This window comes from Acinonyx jubatus, chromosome B1 (assembly GCF_027475565.1).
Source record: "Acinonyx jubatus isolate Ajub_Pintada_27869175 chromosome B1, VMU_Ajub_asm_v1.0, whole genome shotgun sequence".
In the NCBI taxonomy this organism is placed as follows: domain Eukaryota; kingdom Metazoa; phylum Chordata; class Mammalia; order Carnivora; family Felidae; genus Acinonyx; species Acinonyx jubatus.
Window position 1 is genome coordinate 140852736 of NC_069382.1, and position 18820 is coordinate 140871555.

The window sequence follows — 18820 nt, forward strand, 5'->3', positions numbered from 1 at the left end:
AAGCCAAGACTAATGGAATGAAAACAAAATAGTTTTTATTATCAGATATTATATACCACCTTACTAAAAACCACTAAACTGTATACTTTAAAAAGGTAAATTTTGGGAGATCTAAATTATATCTCAATAAAAATTAGACTGTGAAAATAATAAAGATTAAATTTAAAAATTTTTAGTTTTTAAAAGAATTTTGTATGTGGAATATATGTAAATAAGTATGTGATTTCAGGATAAAATGTAAATGATAATTCTCAAAAAGAAGCTCAATAATAAAAAATAATCACCTGAAAACACTAAACTATCTACATATCCCAGATTATGTAACAAAATTAGGCTATATTCTCATCTTACAAAAGGAGGAACTACAAGCTACTATTTACAGTTGATGTAAATAGAAAAGGTAACAAAAATTTTAAAGATTACTAGCAAAATGTAAAACAATGTATTCTTTTCAAGTCACGAAGAAAAATGTTAAAGAAAAGAAATTTAAATGAGAAAGCAATCTGTGAATGCAAACCGCTGCCGTGCCTATGGAAAAAATAAGAGATTCCTCAAAATTTTTAAATAGAACTACCATACGATCCAATAATCACACTACTGGGTATTTAACCGAAGAATACAAAAACACTAATTCAAAAGGATATATGCAACCTTATTTATAATAGTCACAGAAACAGCCCTAGTGTCCATCCAGAGATGAATGGATAAAGGTCACACACACACACACACACACACACACACACACGAAATATTACTCAGCCATAAAAAAGAATGAAATCTTAATCTTGCCATTTGCAACAACATGGATAGATCTAAAAAGTGTAATACTAAGTGAAATAAGTCACTCAGAGAAGACAAATACCATATGATCTCACTTTTATATGGAATTTACGAAAAACAATGAAAAAAAAGACACAAACCAAAAAACCGACCCTTAACTATAGAGAACAAGCTGACAGTTACCAGAGAGGAGGTGAGTGGGGGGAATGAGTGAAATAGGTGAAGAAGCTTAAGAATTCATCTATCATGAGGAACACTGAGTAAAAGTTAAGTAATTTTTTAATCACTATATTGTACACCAGAAACTAATAGAACACTATTAACTGTACTGTAATTTAGAAAAAAGAAAACAAAAAATAGCAGGAAAGCATTTTTAAAAGTTTACAGACAACCAGTTATCCACTAAATAATTAAATTCACCCATTAAAAGTCCTTTAGGTATGACATTTTAAAGTATCTGCATATGATCCATTTATTCTTTTTTTAGTATTTATTTTTGAGAGAGAGAGAGACACACACAGAGTGAGCAGGGGAGGGGTAGAGAGGGAAGACACAGAATCGGAAGCAGGCTCCAGGCTCTGAGCTGTCAGCACAGAGCGCAACACAGGGCTCGAACTCACAAGCCGTGAGATCATGACCTGAGCCAAAGCTGGACGCTTAACTGCCTGAGCCACCCAGGCACCCCAGCATATATGACCCATTTAAAACAAAAAGCTCTAGAAAGCTTAAGTGGAAAAGGTAAAGATACATAAGATGGTCATTTTTTTTAATCCACAAGTCCCACAACTTTATACAGTAAATAACAGTGCTAAAATATATATAAAGTAAAAACTGTTAAATGTGCAAAAAGAAATGGATATAAATTCAGAAGTACAAGGACACTTGTTTAAATGTGCAATTACAGTCAGCATAAATATAAATAAGGTTAAATAAATGTCATTTGATGTCAAATAAGGTACCCTTACAGGTGACAATCTGGACCTAAAAGCAAAAGTAAAGTGATAAAAAAAAAAAATGTTCTTTTATACAGTTACGTGAAGAAAGGAGGATGAATAGACTGAAAATAGGAAGACAATCTTCCTGAATGGCAATCAGAATTCATTGTTCGTTGTTAGTTCCATAATGAAATACATTTCTAGGAAATGCTACTTTGAGAAGGCTAGTTCCCATCTGGGTGCCCCTATTCTATATTTATATAGCTCTTTACTCTTTAAAAAGTGCTTTCACATTCCTATTACTTGCAGCACTGTAACATATAGGAAAGGACAGTGATATTTAGAAAATAACAAAACAGAAACTCATGGAAGGAAAAAGCACCATGACTCAAGGAGGGGAATTCCTGTTGCCCTAAGAGGAATGCACGTGTATAAAAATGCCCTTCATATGCTGATAAAGAACTGCCTTTCATGTTCAGCATTTCTATTCCCTCCAAGAAGAGTATTAATGCTGAAGCAGCAGCAACAGCAGTGAAAGACAAACATGAGTGTGAAGGGCATGGTTATAGTCTTGGCTGTGATATTGTGTGCTACAAGTGTTCAAGGTATATGGTACTTTTTATTTCTTAACCTATAAATTTCTTTTCTAGTGCTTCAAATGTCTTTTCTTCCATCTTTTCCTAAAAGATTCAGTCAATTTTTATTTAACCTCATACATTAGAAGTTACTACTGCTTTGACAGAAAATGTTTGAAGTATGTAAGGCACTAGAGATGATTATTGAAACTAGAAATGATATACTTCATGGAATTTTTGATTTGGCTACAATATCTGCCAAGAGCCTGAAGCAATAATCTTAAATGTCTGTTAAGATTTATATGAGGTAATGTTATTAGCTTACTGGAAAAATTCTTGAGCCTAAAAGCAAGAGGCAAATAAGCTTAACCTCCAATAAACCTTCATGTTTCCCTTTATTCTTGAATGGTTTGTTCACAAATTTAAAGAGAAAAATCAACACCTGACTTTAGTTCCTTTCCCAGTGACAGCAGTGTCAAGTGCTATTTGACAAATTGCTATCTTTATCCTTAATGAAAACCCTGCTTATGTTTTTCACCAGGATTATAAACTACAGTGATCTGCTGCAATCAGATGTATTAGTAACCGATGCTATGATCTGTTCTAGGTTTCCCCATGTTCAAAGGGGGACGCTGTCTTTGCATAGGCCCTGGAGTAAAAGCAGTGAAAGTGGCAGATATTGAGAAAGCCACCATAATTTACCCAAGTAACAACTGTAACAAAATAGAAGTGATGTAAGTAATGAACTCGCTAAAGATGACAGTGGTAGAAGCTTTTTTGTTTTGTGTTTTTGTTTTACTTATGTTTTTCCATCCAAAATTTAAGACTGTTTTGGATCTTCCTTAACAGTATCACCTTGAAAGCACATAAAGGACAAAGATGCCTAAATCCCAAATCGAAGCAAGCAAACATTATAATCAAGGTAGGGTACCAGATTACTTCCATTTTATAACTGGTTTTACCCACGACAGATCTTTTGAAAAAACAGACAGCTGCAAATAGGATTCTGCTATGATTTTATGTGAAGCATTTTGATAAGAGGTCTTTGGTTATAACTAGTTTTCCTCTCCTGCCATATATTTTACATGTCACCTCTATCACTTGGAAACAAGAATAGCACAATGTTTTTAAAACTCTCATTTTCTCATTTCAGAAAATTAAAAGAATGAATTTTTTAAAATATCAAGATGTATGAAGTCCTGGGAAAGAAAATTTGAAAACCTAGAACAAGTTTAACCGTGACAACTGAAGTGGTAAGAATTCCACAAGAGGAAAGTGATTTTCTCCTGCCTGTTGCAATGTACATTCATGCATTTCTGCGTCAATGAACCTCAGAGTTCTGATGGTTATAATTATTCTGGGACAATGAAAACATTTCTGTCTCTAGAAGTTATGTCTCTGTACTTGATCTATCTGCCATATTACAACCTTTAGTTACAATGGAGACATAACATTACTGGACTCAAGAAGACCTTATAAGTCAAAAGCATACATGTGTGTAATAAATATTTCCCAAATAGTTTTAATACAAATCCATTTTTTACCCTAAAATAATACAGCACATATATATCTAGGGAAAAAGTCCTTATATATATTTCCATTTTATAAAAGGCTATAATTTATGAAATGTACTATGAAAAACATAAGCTAAGGAAAACTGGTATGAGTGCAAATATTTCATAACTGAATTAGTAGCTTTGGTCTTAATTTGATTTTTTTCAGCAACTTTTCATTGAGATGTTTTAATGCAATAAAGCTGTGTGTGTGTCTATTGTGTATTTTATCTATTCTTGTAAACTGTAGCAATATTTTGGACACATTTTAAATATACAACACTTTTGTCTACCAAAAAAATGTTGAAAAATAAATATATGCAAATGTCTGGCAATCACCTTTACTTTTTGGGATTCTTTTCTTTTTTAATTTAAATTCCAATTAATTAACATACAGTGTAGTATTAGTGTCAGGTGTAGAATTCTGTGATTCATACAACACCCAGTGCTCATCACAAGTGCCCTCCTTACTCCCCATCACCTATTTAGCCTCCCCCCCCACCTCCCCTCTGGTAACCATCAGTTTGTTTTCTAGAGTTAAGAGTCTGTTTCTCATTTTGCCTTTTTTTTTCCTCCCAGGTTCATTTGTTTTCTTAAGTTCCACATAAGAGTGAAATCATATGGTATTGGTCTTTCTCTTATGTCGCTTAGCATAATACTCTCTAGCTCCATCCATTGCAAATGGCAAGATTTCATTCCTCTGGAGAAATAATTCCATTTCTTCTTTATTCATCAGTCGATGGATTTGGGCTCTTTCCATAATGTGGCATTTCACAAAGTACAATATTCATTCATGATAAAAATCCTCAACAAAGTAGGGTTAGGGGGAAACATACCTCAACATACTAAAGGCCATATACAAAAGACTCACAGATAATATCATCCTCAATGGGGAAAGAATGAGAGCTTTTTCTCTATGGCCAGGAACAAGGCAGGGATGTCCACTCTCATCACTGTTATTTAACACAGTACTAGAAATTCTAGCCACAGCAATCAGACAACAACCAGAAAAGGCATCCAAATCAGCAAGGAGGGCAGTCAAACTTTCACTATCTGCAGATGACACGATACCCTACATAGAAAACGAAAGACTCTACCAAAAAACTGCTAGAACTGATACACAAATTCAGTAAAGTCACAGGATACAAAATCAATGTACAGAAATCTGTTGCATTCTTTTTATTTTTTATTTTTTAAAATTTACATCCAAATTAGTTAGCATATAGTGCAACAATGATTTCAGGAGTAGATTCCTTAGTGCCCCTTACCCATTTAGCCCATCCCCCCCTCCCACAACCCCTCCAGTAACCCTCTGTTTGTTTTCCATATTTATGAGTCTCTTATGTTTTGTCCCCCTCCCTGTTTTTATATTATTTTTGTTTCCCTTCTTATGTTCATCTGTTTTGTCTCTTAAAGTCCACATATGAGTGAAGTCATACGATTTTTGTCCTTCTCTAATTTCACTTAGCATAATACCCTCCAGTTCCATCCACCTAGTTGCAAATGGCAAGATTTCATTCTTTTTGACTGCCAAGTAATACTCCCATTGTATATATATATGTATATACACCACATCTTCTTTATCCATTCATCATCCATCGATGGACATTTGGGCTCTTTCCATACTTTGGCTATTGTTGATAGTGCTGTTATAAACATGAGGATGCATGTGTCCCTTCGAAACAGCACACCTGTATCCCTTGGATAAATACCTAGTAGTGCAATTGCTGGGTTGTAGGGTAGTTCTATTTTTAGTTTTTTGAGGAACCTCCATACTGTCGTTGCATTTCTATACACCAATAATGAAGCAGCAGAAAAAGAAAACAAGGAATCAATCCCATTTACAATTGTGCCAAAATACATAAGATATCTAGGAATAAACCTAACAAAAGAGATAAAAGATCTGTAATCTGGGATTCTTTTTCTTAGAAAAACACCTAACCTACTTTTTTAGTCATGCTTACACCATAAAATTTTGGGATACCTACACAGTTTTACTTTGAAAAGAATCCAAATCAGTTTTTTTCTACCAAAATCCCACAACCCTTCTTAAAACAGAAACAATCTTATGTTTTCCAAAAATTAAAATGCCTTTAAAATTTTTAACTTGTATTTCAAGAAATATACAGTCACCTGGCATCACACAGAATTGTTAACAACTATATTATAATGGGTAGTTGTGAAAAACAACTGTCTCCTTTTTTTAAAGGGGTCTTCCTAGGTTCAAACCCCTGGAGTCTGGGTTGGAGGCCCAAGAGAAAACCAAACGAAGATCCTTCCAGTAACCAAAGCAAGGTCTTAGCCAGACCACTCTGATCCCAGACTCTGAACTCCAGCTACCACCACAAAGATACTATCAATAGAAAAGTATTTAAAGTGACAGTAGTAGTAGTGTAAATCAGAATAATGGCTTCCTAAGACATATTCCTGTAGCATGACTATGGATAGTCCCTCCTGCAACCTAGTTCCCTTTAGATTTTTGTCTATTTTCCAAGCCTGATTCTTCAGTCTTTCTGTAGATTCTTCAATTAACAATTAAATTTGTTTTCTCCTGAAGCTAAACAGTGTTGGTTTCTCTGCATGTAACTAAAAATCTCAGCTGATACAGCACTTTATATAGACACCTATACATTTGAAAAATGAAAATATTTGTTACAGAATTATCATCATCAGGTATTTGTTAATTTAAAAACAAAGATTTTAATGTATCATTTGTGTATCTTTCCCATTGATATCGAAGAGCCAACCATAAAGAAGATCAGAGAATGGACAGAAAAGTAAATAGCAGAGCAGGGTGCCTGACACCAAACAAGCCCTCTAAATGACTGGCTTTTTTACTGGTGCCCACAAGCAATAATGAGAAGTCAGCTGTTATCCAAGATATTTGTATATAAGTCTCTATAATCCATATCACATATTTACACTATGATATATAATATATACACAGTATAAAGACATAATATATAATATAGATATACAGCATATAGATTTAAGTATAGATCATAAACTTATATAAATTTCCATACTGAAATGAGACCTCTGTATCAATTCCCTGGATAGTTTTAAGACTTGGATCTAGGGGTGCCTGGGTGGCTTAGTCGGTTAAGTGTCCAACTTCAGCTCGGGTCATGATCTCTCGGGTCATGATCTCACAGTTTGTGAGTTCAAGCCCCACATCGGGTTCTGAGCCCACTTTAGATCTTCTGTCCCCCTCTATCTCTGCCCCTCCCAACTGGTTCTCTTTCTCAAAACGAATAAACTTAAAGAAAGAAAAAGGAAGCATAATGCACTGACCTTCTACCTATCCACTTTGGTATTACTTCCAACACTTAATAAATTTCTATTTGAGTATTCTATGCAGACAATCTTCTCTGCAAAATTTTATTTCTTCCTTCCCCCCCCCCCCAATTCTTATGAATTCCTCTTTTTTGTTTAATTTTTCAGGCTAGGACCTACAGCACAATAAAAAAGAAGTGGAAAATGGGCATCTGTCTTGTTTTGTAAATTCCCAGTATTCTTTATAATAGGTAAGACAAGTTAGCTAAATAAGCCCTTTCCTAAGTGTATCTGCTGCATGATTCCAACCCCCAGTTCTAACAGGAGAGTCACACCTTTAGCTGCAGACTAACAGAAACATCTGACAACACAAATAACTTCATCATCCAGAAAGGAAATACTATTTGTTGCACATGGGAGAAAAGCTGAAAACTGGTCAGAGAGCGGCTACATTTGTGAAACGCTGGCTGGTGAAAAACTCATTTAGATTTGTTAAAATACCCTTCTAATCTGCTGTCATCTTTAGAACAGCCTGAAAAGTGGATGGGTTAGGTGTTACAAGGAGTACCTGAGAATAAGAAAATTGTAATGCATACAGATGTAACATTTGTCTAAGATAACAGAGCAAGTGAGAGGCAGATTTATATATTATATATCTAAATGTCTAGCCCATCTCATCATCCCATCAAGTGTGAAGAAAGCAAAACACCATATGGTCTAAAATGCATCTAAACAGAAGTTATTCTCAGCCTTCCCAATCATGATGATTTTAAGGATCTACCCACCCACTTTGCACTTTGCTCATGCTGGCTATGAATGATGAAACATATAAATAATTTAAAAGTGTGTAACCAGTATTACCAAACATCAGCTAAGAGAATCTTATGGGAGTTCAATCAAAACTATGAAAGGGAAAGCTATGCCCTCCTCTCCCACACTGTCCAAGGAATATTATACATCAAGTGAGGGAATTCCCAAGTCTACAGAAATCACTGAACTCCTGCTCACTTTTTAGGAAATTTCTTCTAAGCACACTGGTTTCTCGGAAAGCATTTTTTTTCTTGGTCTACAACAAATAGGTCAGAGTGCTCTGTTTCTTTTGGCCTGATGCCATAATTAGAGGATTAAAGATCAATCAGCAGCATCTGAAACTGAAACTAAAGACAGAATATTTCCTTAACTCTTGTTTTCTTTAAAAACTGGACTCAGATCAATGAATACAAAGAAAGAGAACATATCCAAAGCTTTGAAAAAACTGGAATATGAATTTAAGGAAAATTGTAATTTAGATTTTTATTCAAATGATTCATGTAGTCTTGGCTGTGGATGTAACAAGAAGAGTTGGCTTGCTATTGTCCCTAAAAGGTTGATTTTTTTTTCCCCTAATTTTTCTTCATATTGATAACACAAAGTTTCTCTCCCCTGAGGCAAATCCCCATTCAAAACAAGAATAGAAGGATCCTTTGTTTTGATTCTATGCTCACCAGACAACACTCTGATTGCTAATTCAACTTTCTATATACCGTGATACTGGAAAAGAGTGACATGGATACCAGACTGAATATTCCCAGTCACTGGGAGATCCTAATTATAAATAAATAAATAAATAAATAAATAAATAAATAAATAAATAAATAAATAAATGGTCTCCTGTAGATTTGGTCAACTGAACTAATTATTCAACAAAATTAATTCTTTACTCTGGATGATTAGAAAAAAAAATGGGAGTTTCTGGACTGTAAAACTGAGAACTAGGTCCTACAGAATCCCGAAAAGGTGTTACCATTCCCATGAGATTCTACCAACCAGCCTGACTGGTTGGCTGGCTTCCTGCCATTTGTTGTGACATTTCTCTAATTGCATATGCTGCTTTCCCTTCCTGGCCATCTTTCTAAATAAATACAATATTCATGTGAACACTCCTGATCATAAGGAGTACATTCTTCAATGAACCTCCATATTATTTATTGTCTGAACCACTCAATTGGTACTGATCATAGTTTCTTTTATTAATACTGTTTCATAATTTTTGCTCTTTGCAATTAGAATTCAACCATTAACAATAGACACTGGATCGATATATCCCCTGGGATTAGCTTGATTACTAACATAAAGTACACAAACAATGAGAACAAGCACAACTCTCCTCATTATTCCTCCAACACCATCCATGGCCGTATATGTAATGTACACGGAAGAGTTTGCATTCCTTCATTTACTTAAGAAGCTTTTTAGGAGTATCACCCTTTGTATATTTACCCCATAGTCCTTGGAATGAAGACTCTGGACTATAGCTAGCTGAGAATATTTGTATTGATTCTACCTACTTGAATCCATACTAACTTCTGGGGAAATTACAGTCTTAAACTTCGTTCTTCAATCTAGAAAAATCAATAATACCCATGTCCTAATGTAGAAATGTGAGTCAATGGAAATTCTTTTTCAAGACATACAATTCTTATTTATGTTGTTTCTTAAAGTCTGTTTATATTCATCCATCTATCCATCTTCTTATCCAGTGTTTACTGAATACCTTCCATATGCCAGGTGATATTCTAAATGGCTAGGGATGCAGTTGTGAATAAGACTGATAAGGTACCTGCTCTTTTGGGCCTTACATTTTATTGTGGAGAAATAGACACTAAACTAATAAAAAACAAACTAACCAAATATCAGATAAAGAGAAATACCAGGCAGAGAATTAAAGTAAGATCATGGTTGCTTTAGATCGTATGCTAAGAAAAGGCACTAAAGGGGTATCTGGGTGGCTCAGTCAGTTAAGCTTCCAACTTCAGCTCAGGTCATGATCTCATGGTTAGTGGATTCAAGCCCCCATCAGGCTCTGTACTGACGGCTCAGAGCCTGGAGCCTGCTTTGGATTCTGTGTCTCCCTCTCTCTCTGCCCCCTCCCCTGTTCATGCTCTGCGTGTCTGCCTCTCAAAAATAAATATTTTTTAAAAATTTAAAAAAGAAAAGGCACTAAACTCCAGATGTCAAGAAGGAAATCACCCATGCATAAACAGGAAAAAGCATTCCAGATAAAGAAAACAGCTAATCACTGACTGGAGTATAGTAGCTGAGAGAAAACAATATGAGATGAAGGCGGATGAATAGGTAAGGGACAGATCACAGAGAACTCCGTTAAAAAAGTCAGTTACAAAATTAGGTTTAATTCTAAACATAACTAGAAGTTGCCAGAGGGTCATAAGAAGAGGAGTGCCATGTGACTTATGTTTTAAAAATATCCCTCTTGGGGTGCCTGGGTGGCTTAGGCATCTGACTCTTGATTTCAGCTCAGGTCTTGATCTCAGGGTATGAGAAAAAAAAAATCACTCTGCTCTGTTACAGGAATGAAGAAGAATGAAAGCATACATCTAGAAAAATATTTCTACAAAAATGTTTGTGGTAGCTTTATATATAAGAACTAAAATCTGGAAAGAGATGAGGTGTCCATTGACAAGAGAATCGATAAACCAACTGGTGTATTTGTTCAATGGAATACTATGCCTCAGTAAAGACATACAAAATACTGACTCATGCAACTATGTAGATGAATCTAAAAAATATGCCGAGAGGGTTTGAGGAGGAGTTAAGATGGCAGAGCAGTAGGGGGACCCTATGCTTGCCTCAACTTTTGAACACAGCTAGATAAATATCCAATAATTCCCAACACCCAAGAAATTGATAAGAATGTTGTGAGAATAAACTGAAGAACTAGAGGGAGAAAAGAAGTCACATCGTGGAAGGTAGGAGGTATGGAGATGTGATTCTGGGGATAAAAGAATTGCAGCTACCGTGGAGGGGAAGGAACCTTGATCTCTCTGAGAGAGGAGAGAGAAAGAGAAACAGAAAGCAGCACAAGGGATTGCATAAGAGAAACATTTCCCAAAAACTGTTGACTGGGAAAACTAGAGAGCCTGATTATCCCAAGTTTTAACAAGCAGTGAAGCTCAAAGTCTGAAGTTTTAAAAGTCTGCACCACCACTAGGTAGAGCCTGGCAGGCACAGCGGTGCTCCTGTGGGGAAGGAGGACAAAGGCCCAGAGCAGACAACGTGATCTGAGGATCCCCTAAGTCACACTGTGAGAGACAGTTTCTCTTCCTGGAGTGCACCTGGGAGAAGTGGCATGGCCTTTCAGGAGACAAAAGAGCTGATGGGCACCAATGTGCGAATTAGCATAGGAACAGAGATACCTGCTGAAAGCACCAAACTTGGTGCCAGCTCTTTGCTGTGCTTTACCATCAACCCCAACACCTGTGCAAAAGCTGCTACAGCTTTTCTGGACTAACCAGCACCAGCTGCAGAGTGGTAAGACACTCCCCCCCGAGGATCAGTGCCTGTTCCAACCTGGCCAGGTCCCCAAAATTTGGAGTTCTGAAACCCAGGTGCATGCCTAAGAAAAAAACATGGGACTAGTGTGCCTCCTAACATGCAGATAGCTTGGACACTGGGTGAAGGCAGGGATCTGATGGAAGCTGGGGAGACAAAAGGGGAAATTGTTCACTCTTCTATGAAGGGCTTCCTGAACAGCGGTGGGTACAAACTCCCATCTCTGGGGAGGAGAGTGGGCTAATGCCGTTCCCTTCCCAACTCCCCACCCTCCCCACTCCCACCCACTAGCACTGACAGACCTCAGTGAGCAACACAGCATCCCCAAGTGGAGGCTGGAGGCACTTACACCAAGCCCCATCTCCCTGCACCCTGTGCATGCATCTTTATTAGGGCAAGTTGGCCTGAGAACCAGCTCAGCAAACCCCTCCACCAGAAGACCAGCATAAACCCCTTGCACACACAAAGGCTACTGATCATAGAGTGCCGCAAAGCTTCAGCTCTAGGGGAAATAGGATCTAGCCTCTTTTAACAAGCAAACCAAAACACACCTAATTAAAACTTGCCACACAGTGGACAAGGTCCAAACACTCCCTGTGCAGGCAAGGAGAAACTCTGCAGTGAACTGACCTGAGGGAAAGAACAGCCAAAACACAACAAAAGAGTGCACACTTTGAAACAATTCCGAAACACAAGGCCCTAGACAGTATAGATCTTTTTCTTAATATGGCCGTTACTCTCAGGAGAATGAAATATACTAGGCTTTCCTAATACACAAAAAAACAGTGACACAGACAAAATGCCAAAATGGATGAATTCACCCCAAAAGAAAGACGAGGAAGAGCTCTAAGTCAGGGATCTAACCAAAATAGGTAAGTAATATTCCTGAACCAGAATTTAAAACAACAATCAAGGATACTAGATAGACTTGAGAAAGGCATAAAAGACACTAGAGAATCCCTTACTTCAGAGATAAAAGAACTAAAAACTAGTCAGGCCAAATAAAAAATGCTATAACAAAGATACAAAAATGACTAGATATAATGACAATGAAGATAGACAAAGTAGAAGAATAAATTAGTAACAGAACAGATAAAATTATATAAAATATGAACCTGAAAAGAAGAGGAAAGGGCAATTATTGGATCACAAATGCAAACTTCAGGAACTCAGCGACTCCATAAAGTATAATAATATTTGTATCATAAAAGTCTTAAAAGGAGCAAGAGGAGAAGAAGAGCAGAAGGTTTATTTGAGCAAATTAGCTAAAAAACTCCCTATCTGGAGAAGGAAACAGATATCAAATTCCAGGAGGCACAGAGAACTCCCATTAAATTCAACAAAACCCAGCCAATGCCAAGACACACCATAGTAAAAATTTTTAAATATAGAAATAAGAATCCTTAAACAACAAGGGAAAAGAAATCCCTAAACTACAAGGGAAGAAAAATAGGGTTCACAGCATCTCTCTCCACAGAAACCTGGCAGGCCATAACAGAGTGGTATGATATATTCAACCTGTTGAAGGGGAAAAATATGCAGCCATGAATGCTTTATCCAGCAAAGGTGTCATTCAGAATAAAAGGAGAGATAAAGAGTTTCACTGGCAGCCAAACAAAAAGGAGACCACTAACCCAGCCCTGCAAGAAATATTAAAGGGGACATGTTGAGTGGGAAAGACCAAAAGCAACAAAGACTAGGGGGTGGGGGGAAACAGAAAAAAATCTCTGGAAACAGCAACTTTAGAAATAACACAATGGCACTAAATTCTTATCTAGCCATAATTACCCTGAATGTAAATAGACTAACTGCTCCAAACCAAAGAAAAAGGGTATCAGAATGGATAAGGAAACAAGACCTACTATAAGCTGCTTACAGAAGACTCATTTAAAAATTTTTTTTTAATTTTTATTTTTGAGAGAGAGACCAAGTGCAAGCAGGGGAGGGGCAGAGAGAGAGAGGAAGACACAGAACCCAAAGCAGGCTCCAGGCTCTGAGCTGTCAGCACAAAGCCCAACACGGGTCTTGAACCCATGAACCCCAATATCATGACCTGAGCCAAAGTTGGACACTTAATTGACTGAGCCACAAGGCTCCCCAGAAGCCTCAATTTAGCCCTACAGAACCTGCAGATCTAAAGTGAGGGAATGGAGAATCATCTATCATGCCAATGGACATCAAAGGAAAGCTGGAGTAGCCATACTTCTATCAAAAAAACTAGATTTTAAGCCAAAGACTGAAACAAGAGATGAAGGGTACTATATGATAATTAAGGGTCTATCCAACAGGATCTAACAATTGTAAACATTTATGCCCCCAACTTGAAAACACCCAAATATATAAATCAATAAATAACAAATATAAAGAAACTCATTGATAATTACAATAATAATAGGGGGCTTTAACACCCCACTTAAGAAATGGACAAGTAATCTAAGCAGACAATCAACAAAGAAACAATGGCTTTGAGTGACACACCAGACCAGATGGACTTAACACACACATTCAGAATATTTCATCCTAAAGCAGCAGAATACATATTCTTCTCAAGTGCACATGGAACAGAATAGATCACATACTGGGACACAAATCAACCCTCAACAAGTATAAAAAGACTGAGATCATATCATGCATACTTTCAGACCACAATGCTATGAAACTTAAAGTCAAGCACAAGAAAAAATATGGATAGGCCACCAATACATGGAGGTTAAAGAACATCCTACTAAAGAATGAATGGGTTAACCAAGGAATTAAAAAAGAAATTAAAATTTACATGGAAGCAAATGAAAATGAAAACAGGACAGTCCAAAACATTTGGGATACAGCAAAGGTGGTACTAAGAGGGAAGTATATAGCAATATGGGTCTACCTCAAAAATGAAGAAAATTCTCAAATATACAATCTAACCTAATACCTAAAGGACCTAAAAAAAGAACAGAAAATACAGCCTAAGCCCAAGAGAAGAGAAATAATAAAGATCAGAGAAAAAATAAATGATACAGAAACAAAACAAAAACAAAACCAGTAGAACAGCTAAACGAAAATAAGAGCTACTTCTTTAAAAGAATAAGTAAAATTAATAAACCTTTAGCCAGACTTACCAAAAAGAAAAGAGAAAGGACCCAAATAAAAGTACAAATGAAAGACTAAAGATCACAACCAATACCAGAGAAACACAAACCATTGTGAGATCATATAAACCATTATGAAAAACTATATGCTAACAAATTGGGCAATCTGGAAGAAATGGATAAATTCTAAGGAACATACAAACTACCAAAACTGAAACAGGAATAGACAATTTGCACAGACCCATTACCAACAAAGAAATTGAATCAGTAATCAAAAATCTCCCAACAAACAAAAGTCCAGGACCAGATGGCTTCCCAGGGGAATTCTACCAGACATTTAGAGAAGAGTGAATACCTATTCTTATCAAACTGTTCCAAAAAATGCAAATGGAAGGAAAACTTCCAAACTCATTCTACAAGGCCAGCATTACCTTGATTCCAAAACCAAAGACCCCACTAAAAAGGAGAATTGCAGGCCAATATCCCTGATGAACATGGATGCAAATATTCTCAGCAAGATATCAGCAAATCAAGTCCAATAGTACATTAAAAGAATCATTCACCACTATCAAGTGAGATTTATTCCTGGGCTGCAAGGGTGATCTAATATTTACAAATCAATCAACGTGATACACCACATTAATAAAAGAAACAGTAAGAACTATTTGATCCTCTCACTAGATGCAAAAAAGAATTTGACAAAAGACAGCATCCATTTGATAAAAGCCCTCAACAAAATAGAAATAGAGGGAACATACCTCAAGATCATAAAAGCCACATAGGAAAGACCCACAAATAATATCATCCTCAATGGGGAAAAAATGAGAGCTTTTCCTCTAGTCAGAAACAAGACAGGAATATCCACTGAGAGGGCTAGGCTGGGAGTCCTAGCCTCAGCAATGAGACAACATAAAGAAATAAAAGACACCCAAAATGGCAAGTAAGAAATCAAACTTTCACTATTCACAGACTATGTGATAACTCTACATAGAAAATCCAAAAGACTCCACCAAAAAATTGCTAGAACTGATATGCAATGCGAGTTCAGCAAAGTCTCATGATATAAAATGAAAATACAGAAATCTGTTACATTTCTATACACCAACAATAAAGCAGCAAGAAGAGAAATCAAGTGCCCAAAAATCCATAAGGTATCTTGGAATAAACCTAACAAAAGAGGCAAAAGATATGCATTCTGAAAACTATAGAACACTTATGAAAGAAACTGAAGATGACCCAAATAAATGGAAAAACATTCCATGCTCATGAACTGGAAGAAAAAATATTGTTAAAATGTCTATAATACCCAAAGCAAACTATGTATTTAATGTAATTCCTACCAAAATACCACTATCATGTTTCACAGAGCTAGAACAATTCCATAATTTGGGATCTTCAGAATCACAGAAGATCCCAAATAGCCAAAGAAATCTTGAAAAAGCAAAGTAAAGCTGGAGGCATCACAATTCTGGACTTCAAGCTATATTATAAAGGCTATGATCATTAAGATACCATAGTACTGCCAATGAAACTGGATCAGTGGAGGAGAATAAAAAAAACAGAAATGGATCCACAACTATAGGCCAACTAATCTTTGACAAACCAAGAAAGAATACCCAATGGGAAAAAAAAAATGTCTCTTCAACAAATGGTGTTGGGAAAACTGAACATGCAGAATGAAGATGGACACTTTTCCTACACTGTACACAAAAATAAACTCAAACTACATGAAAGGCCTAAATGTGACCCAAGAAACCATCAAAATCTTAGATAACACAGGCAGCAACTCGTATGACCTCGGCTGCAGCAACTCCTTACTAGACATGTCTCTGGAGGCACAGAAAACAAAAGCAAAAATGAACTGTTGTGACTTCATCAAGATAAAAGGCTTCTGTACAGTGAAAGAAACAATCAAAAAAACTAAAAGAATATCTACAAAATGGAAGAAGATATTTGCAAATGACATATCAAAGGTTAGTATCCAAAATTAATGCATACTTAATGAAGTATCTTACTTAATGAAGTATCTTATGAATACTTAAATGAAGAACTTATCAAACTCAACACCCCAAAAATAAAAAATCTGGTTAAGTAATGGGCATAATACAGGAACATTTTTCCAAAGAAGACATCCAGCTGGCTAACAGACACATGAAAAGATGCTCAACATCACTCATCATTAGGAAAATACACATCAAAACCACAATGACATACCACCTCACACCTGTCAGAATAGCTAAAATTAACAAATAAAACAACAGGTTTTGGAAAGGACATGGTGAAAGGGAACACTCTTAACACTGTTTGTGGAAATGCAAACTGGTGCAGCTACTCTGGAAAACAGTATGGAGGTTTCTCAAAAGGTTAAAAATAGAGGTGCCTCGATGACTCGGTTGAGCATCCAACTCTTGATTTTGGCTCAGGTCATGATCCCAGGGTTGTGGGATCAAGCCTTGCATCATGCCATGTTCAGCATGGAGCCTGTTTGAGGCTCCCCCTCCCCCCTGCTCCTCTCCCTTGCTCACATCCTCTCTCTAAAGAAAAAAATATTAAATATACAACTACCCTATGACCCAGCAATTGCACTATACTACTAGGTATTTACCCAAAGGATACAAAAATACTGACTCTGAGGGGCACATGCACCCTGATGTGTACAGCAGCATTATCAACAATAGATGAATTATGGAAAGAGCCAAATGTCCACCAACTGCTAAGTGGATAAAGAACAAGCAGTATATATATACAATGGAATATTACTCAGCCATCAAAAAAATGAAATCTTGGGGCACCTGGGTGGCTCAGTCAGTTGAGCCACCAACTCTTGATTTTGGCTCAGTTCATGGTCCCACAGTTATGAGACTGAGCCCTGTGTCAGGCTTTACACTGAATGCAGAGCCTGCTTAAGATTCTCCCTCTCTCCTTCTGCCCTTCTCCCCTGCCTGCTCTCTGTCGCTCGAAAATTTAAAAAAAAAAAAAAGAAAGAAATCTTGCTTTTTGCAACAACACAGAGCTGGAGTGTATTATGCTGAGTGAAATAAGTCAGGCAGAGAAAAACAAATACCATAATTTCACTCATATGTGTAATTTAAGAAACAATACAGATAAACACAGGGTAAGGGAAAAAAGAGAGAGAAAGAAAAGCAAACTGTAAGAGACTCTTAACTATAGAGAACTGAGGGCTGATGAAGGGATGTGGGTGGGCGATGGGCTACATGGGTGATGGGTATTAAGGTGGGCACTTGTAATGAGCTGAGTTTATATGTAAGTGATGAATTACTAAATTCTATCCATGGAACCAATTGTACCCTCTATGTTAACTAGAGGGTAACTAACTAGAATTTAAAATTAGAATTTAATTAAAACTAGAATTAAGTTAAAATGTGAAAAAATAAAATACATAAACATATAAGTAAATATTAAAAATATGCTGAGAAAAAGCCTTGAACCAAAGAATACATACTAAAATTGTTCTGTTTATATGAAGTTCTAGAAGAGACAAACAAATCTATATTTAAGAAATTCAAAAGTGTGCTCGCTTCGGCAGCACATATACTAAAAAATTCAAAAGAGTAGTGGTGTCAAGAGTAGAGGAGATGGGGTGAGGACTGACTGGCAGGTAGCGTGAAGGAACTTTCTGGAGTGGTGGTGATGTTCTATAACTTGATAGCGGTTTGGATAACGTGGATATACAAGTGTGTGTAATTCTAAGATTGATTTAATGGTACACTTAAGATCTGAACTTTTCAACATACATGAATTTTACCTCAAAAAGGAACCATAAGGGGCACCTAGGTGGCTCAGTCACTTATGTGCCTGGCTTCAGCTCAGGTCATGATCTCTCAGTTCATGAGTTCAAGCCCCACATCAGGCTCTGTGCTGACAGCTCCGAGCCTGGAGCCTGCTTTAGATTCTGTGTCCCCCTCTCTCTCTCTGCCCCTCCCCTGCTTGTATTCTCTTTCTCTCTCTCAAAAAAAATAAACATTTTAAAAAAAGAACTATAAAACCTAACTATTGAAAGCACTTCTGGGAGGATGAAGTAATGACCTCTGTAAAAGCAAAAACAGCACTGGAAAAAATTGTCAAAACCCTATTTTTCAAAACTCTTGAAATTAACCAACAGTCTGCAGCAGTAGGGAAAATATCTAAGAAACAGCTTGATCTCAGTAAGAACAGAAAATTTTCTGGCACTTTTCACTGTCCTATTCTCATTCCCCTCTCCCAGTAGCTTTGAAAAATAACAGCCTCACAACTACGTATCTCTGAAAAGCTGCCTCAACGCCAATGGAGAGGGGGAA

The 18820-nt window shown here is 36.6% G+C and overlaps 2 protein-coding genes across 9 annotated transcripts in view; one reads left to right on the forward strand and one right to left on the reverse strand.

Moving 5' to 3' along the window:
- ART3 (ADP-ribosyltransferase 3 (inactive)) overlaps nt 1–18820 on the reverse strand; it is a 139582-nt gene that overhangs the window by 83668 nt on the left and 37094 nt on the right. The gene's annotated exons all lie outside the window — the stretch shown is intronic.
- Nucleotides 2167–4172, forward strand: CXCL11 (C-X-C motif chemokine ligand 11). Its single transcript, XM_027058558.2, has 4 exons — nt 2167–2320; nt 2898–3024; nt 3140–3212; nt 3444–4172. Exons 1-4 carry the CDS (start codon nt 2260–2262, stop codon nt 3483–3485), a joined length of 303 nt encoding a protein of 100 aa, XP_026914359.1. The 5' UTR covers nt 2167–2259; the 3' UTR covers nt 3486–4172.